This window comes from Argiope bruennichi, chromosome 3, assembly GCF_947563725.1.
Source record: "Argiope bruennichi chromosome 3, qqArgBrue1.1, whole genome shotgun sequence".
NCBI lineage: Eukaryota > Metazoa > Arthropoda > Arachnida > Araneae > Araneidae > Argiope > Argiope bruennichi.
Genome location: NC_079153.1, coordinates 3453159 through 3465175, shown reverse-complemented (window position 1 = coordinate 3465175; position 12017 = coordinate 3453159). Strand labels below are relative to the sequence as shown.

The 12017-nt window shown below is 28.0% G+C and overlaps 1 protein-coding gene across 2 annotated transcripts in view; it reads right to left on the bottom strand.

Moving 5' to 3' along the window:
* Window positions 1-8317, bottom strand: part of LOC129963248 (serine/threonine-protein kinase 31-like) — a 40609-nt gene extending 32292 nt beyond the window's left edge. The window contains exons 1-3 of one of the 2 annotated variants that reach the window (XM_056077484.1): window positions 8092-8317; window positions 5279-5361; window positions 1681-1794 (exon numbers count right to left, since the gene is read on the bottom strand). In XM_056077484.1, coding sequence (XP_055933459.1) covers window positions 1681-1794; window positions 5279-5361; window positions 8092-8178 — 284 coding nt within the window. In that variant the 5' untranslated portion in view covers window positions 8179-8317. The remainder of the gene's footprint in view (window positions 1-1680; window positions 1795-5278; window positions 5362-8091) is intronic. The other variant, XM_056077485.1, reaches the window with a different exon arrangement.
* Between the last annotated feature and the right edge of the window lie 3700 nt (window positions 8318-12017).

The window sequence follows — 12017 nt, the reverse complement described above, 5'->3', positions numbered from 1 at the left end:
AAAAAAAGTATCAAAATTAAACCAAATAAAATAAGAATCCGGCCTGAAGACTTTCTCAAGGGTCACCCTCAGGCAGGGATTCAAAAAAAGGGATTTTTTTCTGTGAAGAATACAGACTAAAATGTCCATACTGTTGGACATTTTAGTCTGGATCCCTTTTTTTGAATCCCTGCCTGAGGGTGACCCTTGAGAAAGTCTTCAGGCTGGATTCTTATTTTATGTGGTTTAATCTTGATACTTTTTTTTTTCTATTAAAACTTGGTTTTTATTACTATTGTCTAGATTCATGTGTGTTTTAGTAGTAGCTGCATTTGCGCTCTCTAAATACAATATTCCTTTTTTAGTTTGATTCAGAAATAATTTTTTAGTTGCGATTCCGAAATAATTTTAATTTTAGATTGTTTCAATAATAGGTTTTAATTACATAATGCTTATATTTTTGGTTACTTATATATTTCAAGCTTCTTTTTATGCTTCAGAATGCTATTTTCTAACATTTTCAAATAATAATAAAAATATTTTGTTTTTTAGATGGAGAAAATGTTCTTTATTTTTCTCCTCTCTCTTCTTTGCTACCTCCTTAATTTTAAGTTTCTACTGGTAGCATTTCCTTGACGATCTCAGTGACAGTATCAACAGCATCATGCAAAATATTTCTTCTAAAATATTAAACAGCAGTCACCTCTTTGCTCATCATTTTGTATTAAACAGCTTGAAAAGAAAAATACGTTTTAATATGTATTTCTCCTATTTTTTTTTTTAATTCATCAGATTTGACATTATGTTAAATGAGTTCTGAGGACGTTTCAACTAGAAGATAAAGAAAACAATTAATTATAGTCTTTAAATCTTATTGAGACAAATATATTCTTCCATAATGCTTAATTTAGATGGCCATGAGAATAAATTTACTTCCCTTATCAACAAGAGATGACAGTTTTAATGATGAAAACTGATGATTAGTGAATTTCGAGTGCATTAGCCATTTTATATTTAGTAACTGCCAAAAATAGAAGTTGTAAGAAAATGGCCGTTTCTGCATTCTTTTATAACCCATTCATAAAGGACTGTACACCATTTGTGCAAAGAGTTTCGAAGACAAAAAGACGAGGCACAATATTGAATTGCAAATTTCAGCTATTGGGGATGGTCTAAAAAATGCCATCTCGAATGGTTTAAAATGCAACCTTTCCCATTAGAAATAGATAAATCAAGTAGATTATTTAATAAGATTTGCCAAAGGCAATTTCTTTCGTAATAATTAATACAATTTGCACAGGCTTTTCATATGCAGAAATTAAAATAACGAATTTTAGGCACTAAAATATATTTTCTGGAATAAAGTTCAACTTTAAAATAGTTTATTCATATTTTATGTAATTCGAGATAGTAAAAAAATTAACAAATGCATTCTGACTTCATTAAGATGTTCATACATTTGAACACTAAATCTAAGCTACAATCCCATTCACCAAATTCCCATACTCTCATAAAAATGTTAGTCTTTTGATTTAGGATGCACTGCCCAAATATACAGTTGAAATTCAATGAAATTAAGTTTTAAATTACCGATTTCTGGTCTTTAAGCAGAAATCTGCTTATTAAGCACAAATTTAACTCAAAAATAGAATACAAAAAAAAAAAAAAAAAAAAAGAAAGAAAGGTAAAAAAAAAAAATACCTATGTTCAGATCTTCGTGCTGTTTTAACTGGCATGGTATGACCATTTAAAGTTACTTCTTGGACTTCGCGAAGGATTCGATCAGCGTCTTTTTTGTATGAAAATTTGATGATCCTAAATTAGAAAAATTTGCATTTTATACTATGTCGGTGATATATTAATTTTAAACAACACAAAATTCAATAGTTTAAATTAATTTCCACAAAGAAAATGAAAAACCATGAAGCATAAAAAACAATCAATAAAATAAGAAATATCAATAAAAAAAATCAAAATATTAAAATAAATTTGGCAGATAATTCATAGTTTCCGTTTAGTATTTTTCAAAATTCATTTTTTCCCAGAAAATTTTCAGTTTTGAGTCTTTGCAAATTAACTTTTATTCTTATTTTGTTAAAATGTTTTTCATTTGATAGAAAATTAAATAACATTTCTGAAGAAAATGATTAAATGATGCTTTTATTTCATCATAATAAAAAATACAATTCATTGTTAAAATTTTCTAATTATTACATCTTTTTTTCACTAATGTTTTTATTTCATTTTAATGAAGAAAAAAAAACTAATTACAAATAAGGATGAATTAAGTTATTACATCATAAAATAGGTAATGAAACATTCACCAAAAGTCAGTGATGCTGAGATAAAATGTTTTATAAATAGTTTTGGTTTCAAATAATATATAATTATTTTTGGTATTAGTAATGAACTATTTGCTATAGATTGTTATAAAATTGATGCTAGTTAGCTATTTTTATTGCTTTTTTAGTTAGGACCATCTTCAAAACATTTTTTCTAATTTAAAATTATAGGCTTCCAATATTAATCTTCTAAGGAAGATGGAACAGCCTTTGTTCCATCTTTTTTAAAAAATAAATTTGTTTTTCCACACACACACACACACACACAAAAGTATTTTTACATATATTTGAATATTTCTTATATATATACAGGGTGTTTATAAAGTCCCGGACCCATTTTGATGTTTAATAACTCATAAAATAATAAAGATAGATTTAAATTAATAACATAAATGGTTAAATAGACTCAAAAAGTTTCATGACCCTTGTCAATGAACTTCCACGTGTGCCCCCTTCGTCGCGCGGAGAATATCAAGTCGATAGTCAATTTCACGCCAAGTAACAACAAGCATGTCGGCATCCACAGAGCCATTTGCGCACTTTATGGTGATTAACAATGCCAGAAACATGAAAGGATGCTTCATCGGAGAACATTATGCTCTTCAGAAAATCAGCAGCATCTTCTATCCTCCTTAGCATATCTGTTGCAAAGGCCATCTTCCTAGGTCTATCGTTCGGTTCCAAAACTTGAACAATTTGAAATTTGTATGCATGCAGTCTTAATTTTTTCTTAATAACCTTGTACACCGTCGAAATTGGCATATCCAATTCTGTTGCCGCTGATCTCACAGATATTCTAGGATTGTGTAAAAATGTCTCTCTGACACGCTCAACATCAAAATCACTTGTGCAAGGACGTCTGTAACGTTTCTTATCTTCGATACTTCCAATTTCTAGAAAATTCTTTTTCCACCGCAAGACGCTGCTTTTGGATGGAGGATCTTTTTGGTAAATTCTTCTGAAATTTCTCTGCGCTTGCACTATCGATTTCATTTCTATGAACCACCATAAAATCTGTGCTTTCTCTTGTGGTGTATGCATTCTCCTTAATATCCGCTCGAATTATTAAAACATCACATACAAAAGTACTACATAGAACAAACACATCAAAAGTAAACATAACATTGCAATAGTTGACAAAAACAAAAGAGAGAAAAATGCAATTAATAAGCAGACAATATTTAGAAAAGTACAGATATTTAGACTGGAAAATGAAATTATCTGAAATTAACCACACGCACAGACGATATTTACAAAAGTAAAAATATTCAAACCTGAAAAGGAAAATATATGAGTTATTCCATCAATAAATGTCATAAGTGTGTTTATATCTTTATTATTTTATGAGTTATTAAACATCAAAATGGGTCCAGGACTTTATAAACACCCTGTATATTTAAATGTCAGTAGTATTTAAAATTATTTAGAATATCTTAAAAGTAATTTTAAATTCATGTATTTTTAGACAATGAAATTTTTTTTTATTAGCAATGAATGGAAATGGCTCTTCAGATAAATATTTGCAGCAAACGAAATCTTTGAAACTCAAGGAATGTGTTCAAAAAAATTCATTCTTCAAAAGTTAAATTTTTTTTATTAATTATTAAAATTGAAAAAAGTGGGATAAAATTGGCCCTACATATATATATATATATATATATATATATATATATATATATATAATGGGATCAGGAAATAGAATGTTTTAGAATGAAGTTAATATGGGTTGAATTTGGATAAAACTTTGGAAATTAATTAGGGTTTAATTTAAGTTTTAAAGTATCATTAAAATTTTTCCACCCATTGCAAGACATAGAAGCCTTTGACACACAGCCATATCTTACAGTGGTGTCCAAGAAAGAAATTTAAATGCATATTAAAAGTCATATCCAAGTTTCCCTTACCTTTACATTGCCATAGAAATAATTTTCAACAAGGATATTAAGGAAATAAAAAGGTTAAGAATTATATTTGTAAAATTATTATATAAGCCTAAATAATCAGCACTTATAACAAAAACATAATTATTTTGATTTTTCTGTAGAAACTCAGCTGTTAAATTTAATTTGGCGAGGATAGTCAATGGTATATTATTCTTAAATGCTAGGAAGTCTGACTGAACAAGATTGTTAAATTAAGAAATAAAATCTTAAATTATTAAATAAAATATCAATATTGCTATTATTTCACCCAAATGAAATATCAATATTTTAAATGAAGTATTTGGAGTGAAGAGCAACGGCAGGTGACGAAAAGTGATTATTATATTGTGATAATGCAACACAAAAGTAACATCTTCCAAAACTGGATCATTCAGCACAGGCAAGGAGCTTCAACTTCTTGAAGATATAATAAGGAGCATGCATACAAAGATATGGAGCCCCAGAGCAGGAACATAGAAAGAAGTCGTAGATTACGGAAGGCATAGCATTCTATCGGTGATGTGGTCAGGAACGTAAAGCAGAGGATATTGAATCAATTGGCGTGAAACTTCAGCATAGCGAAACAGAGTGGCCAGATCCAAAGGCAGCGAAGCCACATCACAGGAAACAGTGTGACTGGCTGGTTGAGACAAAAAGCATTGGTTTCGGAACCAACGGCGAGCAGTGTTGTCACAACACAATGTCGAATTGCCTCTCCTCCCAGGGATTTCATTTTAATTCTTTTAATTCATTTGATAATTTTAGCACAGATAATAATTCTGTTGGCTCTAAAATGTAAACATAATTTTTTTAACAGAATCGTGGTCAAAGACAGAGAAGACACTTTGAATAATAGAACTTCACTTTTATTCTATCCCGGGGGAACGAGTTATGTACAAGCAGAAGCAGCGAGTACATCAAAACAGAACGACACAAGAGCGAAAAGGGAAAAAGCTAATGAAAGATTTATCCCCATGATATTTTATTCCATGTAAATATGAATATGGTTTAACTGAACTACCAGAGGAAACATACCCATAGCCAAAGTAATCTTCTTTCCACCGACAAAGAACTTGTTTAACTTCTCCATACTTACTAAATAAGTGTTTTAAGTCAATCTGCAAAAAATTAAAATTGCTAAGACAGTATCACTGAGTATATGATGATAAAGCTAAAACAGAAATTTTTAAAGGTAGTTGCATATTAACCACAGATGGTATGCATTTGCCATCAACAAATTTTTGGTTCAAATATACATCATTGATGAATATAATCAACAGAATAACATGACATCTTTCACTATCACAAGTTTCTAAGATATTATTTAATCATGTTTCTAACATAACAATTTTCCAAAATAATTCATCAGAATTTATTATTAGTTCAATTATTGCCAGAAAAATTTATAAGAATTAAATTATGCCAACTGGATCAGTGATGGCTGCATACTAAATTGAAAAGGCTGACTAATAGAAGATTTGTTTGTATTTTATTTATTACTTTAAAAAGAACTTATTCTTAATTTAATTTTAGTATTTGAAATATCACAAATGTATAGATTAAAAAAAAATCTTGTAGTGTTATTTTACAATTTTTTTTAAAGTTATATGTTGGTATTTGTACTCTATTTGCATTCTTATTTAATAATCTTACAAAAATAATATTTCACTGAATTAAGCTTAATTCACTATTAATAATGCACCTTATCTTTTAGAAGAGGAGGGATTATTTTATCTACATAGCATCTTTGAATAACAAATACAAACAAGGCAATCAATCACTTGCATTCAGTTAATACAAATACCTTTAAAAAGTATAGATTTGAGTAATGCTATGAACACATCTACTGATGTTTCTTTTATCTGAATTATAAAAGCATTCTTATGCAATCATATACTTGCAACATTCAATATTGCTACATAAAATAAAAAATAAAATTGAAAATCAATAAATTTTTAATTATGCACCATTAATATTTAAAAATGCTTTCAAAGAATATCCAACAAATAAATAGATATCTTTTCAGTTTATTGTAGATTTAAATAATAAAAAAATTGAATAGAATTGCAATTGACTACCAAAAGCAAAGCAGTCAAATGTAATTAAGAACACTCAAAAAGCTTCAAAGAACTTATCACTAAGGGATATGGCAATATAAGTTTCTGAGCATTTTAGGTCGAAGCCAGCCAGGTAAGTAAACAATGAATTTCACCATACAGAATATCAAAAATGATTTTAAAACTAGTTTCTTTTCAAATATATAAATTACTCTTAAATGCAAAAGAATCACATTCAAAACTATTTAACTGCATGCAAGATAAAGATTAAAAGCTGTCAGCATCATATTAATTCAAATAGTCTAATATAATCACATATTTTGTACATTTTCTTTTAATTAAAAAATAAATTGATTTCTCTTCGCTTTTCCCGAATTTACTTTTCAATAGTTTTTCCCCTTCTTTCATTCTTTAAGAAGCAATTTTATACTACATATATCTACTATGATCTATTCTTATTAAATATTATTTTAAAAAGAAAAAATAGAAGCATAAATAAATTCTATTTCTTTGATTTTTTTCCATATTCTGTTTTAATATTTTTAGACAGTTGCATTTAATTCTTTCCTTCTACATTAATCATTTTTTCTCTCTAAAAATCAATCAAATATTTAACAACTTGTATAGATAACAAAAGTTAAATAGAATGCAAATAACTGGCATAGAAATGTTATAACTAGACCTCAATTGAAAATGAAATATCCAAATGAACCTTCAATCATGATGTATGCTTTAATGAAATTAAAAAATAAAGTTATAACTATCTATTACATATATATAAGACAACAGACAGTTTATATACAATAAGGTAACAAATTCTCAGAGCATAAATTCTTTTGACAGCTTAAAATGTTCTAAATAACTTAATTTTAAAAAGGCTTCTCCCTCACTGAGTGCAATAAGAAGGATTTATAGAATATGTATCAAAGCTTAATGAGTGAACACAAAAATTTGAATCAAAACTTAAAACACCATGAATCATTTTCTTTGCATGAAAGTAATGAGTTGTTGACATTCAACTAACAGTAACTGAGGAAAAAAATATTAAAGTAAGTAAAAAATATTAAATATATCAGTAAAGTTACTTTATCTAAATTTTAGACAAAACTAAAAAAGATGCACAGACTTTTTTGCTGTTGATGATGATCTCTGCAAACAGTAAAAAACTCACTAAATAAAAATCTATGCCATAATTTTTCTTTCCATTACACTGAATAAAGTGCAATGCTTATACTTTTTCAGCTCAGTTTTAAATACTAGAAAGACATCAAATAATCACTTTTGAATAAGATTTTTACTGGAAACTTGTGCAATTATTTTATAAATAATATATAATTTTCTAAATAAACAATAAATATCAATAAACTAGGCAAGGCCAGAAAGAAATGCTTCTTTATTAACCCAACTTCCAATTACAAAAATACATAACCTTTAATAAAAAAAAGTTAATCGCAAAAACAAGTTTTTAATCAATTTCGAATTCAACCGTTAGCTTCGAACTATTTTTCTGAAAACATTAATATTTCTCAAAATGTTCTTCATAGCTTCTTCTCTGTTATACTTTCGCTCAATATATCAATCAAAGATAAAACACTTTATAATACTTTTTTATTTCTTTACAAAGAGAATCTATTTTGACAACTACGATAATAAGAAAAGTTATACTAAAATATTTACAGCAAAAATATTACTACAAATATTAAATACAGAAAAGCTATTTCAGTAAAACGAAATCGAGTTATTTATCACAGAAATCAAGTATAGACAATTTGTATAACACGTGTATTATACCTCGTTTATGTTCTTAGGGACATTTCCAACATAAACATCATAGGTTATTGTCTGATTTCCTTCTTTTTTATTCATTATTGGTTTCATTCTATGAAAATCATTTAGAAAAACAAAAATATACTACATGTCACTAATTGAGTTTCTTACGGAAAGAAACAATACACTTCAATGTTTTCATTCGCGGTTTTTCGAGTGATAAGGAGCATGCATTGCATATTGAAAAATCTCGATTAAGATACCATGAAACGATAAACATTTTTTTTTGTGTATCGATATGTGTTTTTTTTTTAATTCAATAGCACTAATTAAAAAAAAAGGAATAATTCTTAATATATTTCATTAATTTCATAACGAGTCAGTTGCAAGATTCTTTTTTGCCTTATGTTGTGGAAATACATTAGAAAAAGAGGGGAGAAAAATCACGATTAAGGCCTTATGACACGGCCAAATACCGTCTACATTTTCGTGGACAAAGGCTCACGGAAAAATGTGTGTAGTGACGTCACGTGAGGATTTGCTGTATGGTAAACCCAAAACACAGGTGTACTTTATGGCTAATTTATCGCTCTTTATTCGCTTTTTCTGTTTGGTGAATATCTGTAGTTTACTCATTTTGTTAGTGGGATTCCTGTTCATACATTATACTCTGGGATATATTGCTGTTTCATCAATTTTGTTAATTTTTCAGTAATAATGACAGGTTTACGGACAAAGAAAATCTAATAATTGCATAATGTATCTGTATTGGTATTTCATAGATTAAATTGTGAAAATCAAATTGAACAAAGAAATAGGCTAGCAAAGCGATTTTGTGAGTTGGATGTGCAATTAATTTTAAAAATAAAAACTTCACTACTATTTATTAATTAAAGCATTAAACAATAACAGAGTCATTCATATTCTGCAGTTCCCTTAAATGTACTATATAATGTGCTGAACAATATTTCAGCGGTAAGAAAATGAATTGATCCTTATTAACTTTCACAACAGCAAAGAATTAAATAATTTTTCAACTGTATGGAAGATATTAACTACATATTTTAAAAATTCAAAAATTTTACCACTATTTAAAAAAATTAAAGATTTAATCTAATCAAATACAATTCACAAAAAGAAGACAGTTCACACAAACATTAATAATTTTTTTTTTAATTCTGAAAATAAATTTTCTTGGTTTTAATGACTATCTACATTTGTCAATATCTCTTTTTCTTCTGATAATTATTGTACGAATTTCTTCATGTCACATTTGTCTTTAATAATGAATATTCAGTGGATTCCAAATAGCCGACCTTTTGATGAATAAAGTCGATCAAAGCCCATTTTTTTATCACACGACCATAGAACATTTTGGAAGTGTGTTTACAAATTAGTTTCATATTGGCGTCAATCTCGCCATTCTTGGCAACTACGTCAGTACCAAAGCCATGCACGATTGGTTGAATTTTGTTTGCAAACAATCTTTCCGTCGCTTTCGTCTACTTTTTCAAGTTGGTTGAAAAAAGTTCACGATGACGGAAAACTTGCTTGACCGGTTGCCTGCGGTAAAAACGGAAAATTGTCCACGAAAGTGTAGACGGTATTTGCCCGTGCTATAAGGCCTTTACATTTCTAGTAATTTCATTTGCATTTTCAAAATTATATACTATATATGTATATAATACCAAAGTTTTCTTTATTCGACAAAAAGCAGTTCCTTAAGAGTTTTTCACTGTCTGCACTTTAGACTTTTGGAAATTACAGTTCTGAGAATCTAGGATATTTGACTCCTGTATATCTGGATCTGATAAAAGTTTAAATTGCAATGGATGGCATATCCCCGTATTCCACTTTTTACGTGTTTCCGATTTTTATATAAGGGATTATTATTACAATCCCCTACTTTTAATTTATTCGCTGTGATGTGTTCCCGCAATTCTACATTGTTTTCTTTTGTGCAAAATGTCCCCTCACCTTTAATAAGAGTATTCATAAAAAAGATAATAATAAGCCATACGGTTGGAGAATACTGCCGACACATAGAAATATTGATCAGCTAAACTTCGACCTCAGACATACTATATTTCATTTATTTGAGGCGGAGTATATACATAAGTATATACCGTTTATTATAAACTGAAAGGATCACTCCAAGTGATGTAAATCGTAGGTTGCCGGATTATTAGAAATACAAAACAAGATCACTATTTTAAGTAAATTTAGTTTATTTTTGTGAAAAGAATGTTTGTTGCTGAGAAATAAAGTCTAGAACTCTGCATATAAATTATTATGTTGATATGTGGGACAAAATTAGATTCTTTAAAAAATTTTTGATCCGATCTTGTCAATTATATATATGAGCAATCAGGAATATCACCTAAATAGATGACATTAGGCTATGAAAAAATCGCAATCAAATGAATGAATATTATTTTTTTAAAAACATTAGCAGTATTTGTAGTAACTTATGAAACCTGAAGTATTTTCTGATAAAATTTTAGATTTCAGCAAAAAGTAATAGCAGTACAGAAAATTTTTTGTTGATTTTTACCACTTTTGAATGAATTATATTTAAATGTTACAGCAATAATAATAATAAATGATATATAATTTATAAGCTATAAGAAAAATAATCTGGTCCAATGCTAGCAATAATTCATTTTACATTTCATAATAACCTATTTAGTTCAATTTATTAGAAAAATGTACCATTTGAAAGTTACTCAAGTGATATAAAAGATTGACTACACACTTATAGATGTGGCAAGATGACAGCTTGTGTTACCATTGCACTTATCAAGGTTCCAGTTATTAGAGATCTATTAACATAGTGTCAATCAGGTCCATCAGTCCCATAAGGTTTCCAAACCCAAAGGTCAAACACCTTACTAATTTAAAAAAGCAATGTGTGAAGTAAAATAGTTAGATAAATAAGTTATCGGGAATACCTGCTTGAATTTCAATAATTCCTTAGACATTATTACCATTCAATATTGTGGAGGATAATTTCTTAATTATTTGAGACTATACTACCTGTTACTAAATCATAATAGTACTAATAAACATTTTTATTATAAAAAACTAATCTTACATAAAATACATTAACTTTTTATTTTGCTGATTCTAAGTGTTCAGTTTTTTTACTTTATTAATTATTAGATTAAATTATTCAGGAATGAGCAAGAATACATAAGTATAAAATTTCCTTTCTTGTTATGTTTTCATTATAAACTTTATTTCATAAAAAAATTTGAATTTTAATAATAATTTAAATTTATAATAATTTTGCAGTCAAATGTCAAGGAAAATTTATTTTATGATACTTATCATGAAAAAAATGACAGAATATATATTTTTTTCATTGGCATGTGGTTGATATAGTAAGTAGTGCATCATTTAATAGGCATTCAAAAATATTTATCTTTAAACACTGTCCAATGAAATTATCTTATTTCCCTTTATTGTTTTATCAAATTTTATTTCATATTTGAAACATGTGACTTTATTATGCATTCAGCTGGCATATCAAATACCTATACCTTTTTACACTTTTGATAAACAAACAATGGTTTTCACAGTAAGCTTGAGCTCATTTCATTGCATAAAAACCACTGTGGTCTGGTGGTAAGGTCTCAGCTTCAGAAACTGATTCCATCAAAGAATTGTCATGTAAGTGGGTCTGGAACATGTTAAATTAGTAATGTCAGGGCCAAGATCCGGTTAGAATTGAAAGTTTGGAGAGAAGGGTACCAGCGCAGATGTCATCCAATTACAGTTCAAAATTATAATGTTTGTCCCAAAATAACCTTAGTGTTGCTTTAAAACGAAACGTTAATGTAACTAAAAACTAAAACTTCACTACATAAAATTGTCAGTTTTTATATATTTTATCACATAGGCTAAAAACTTAAGCTGAACATGCCAATAAGGACTTTTTATATACTTTG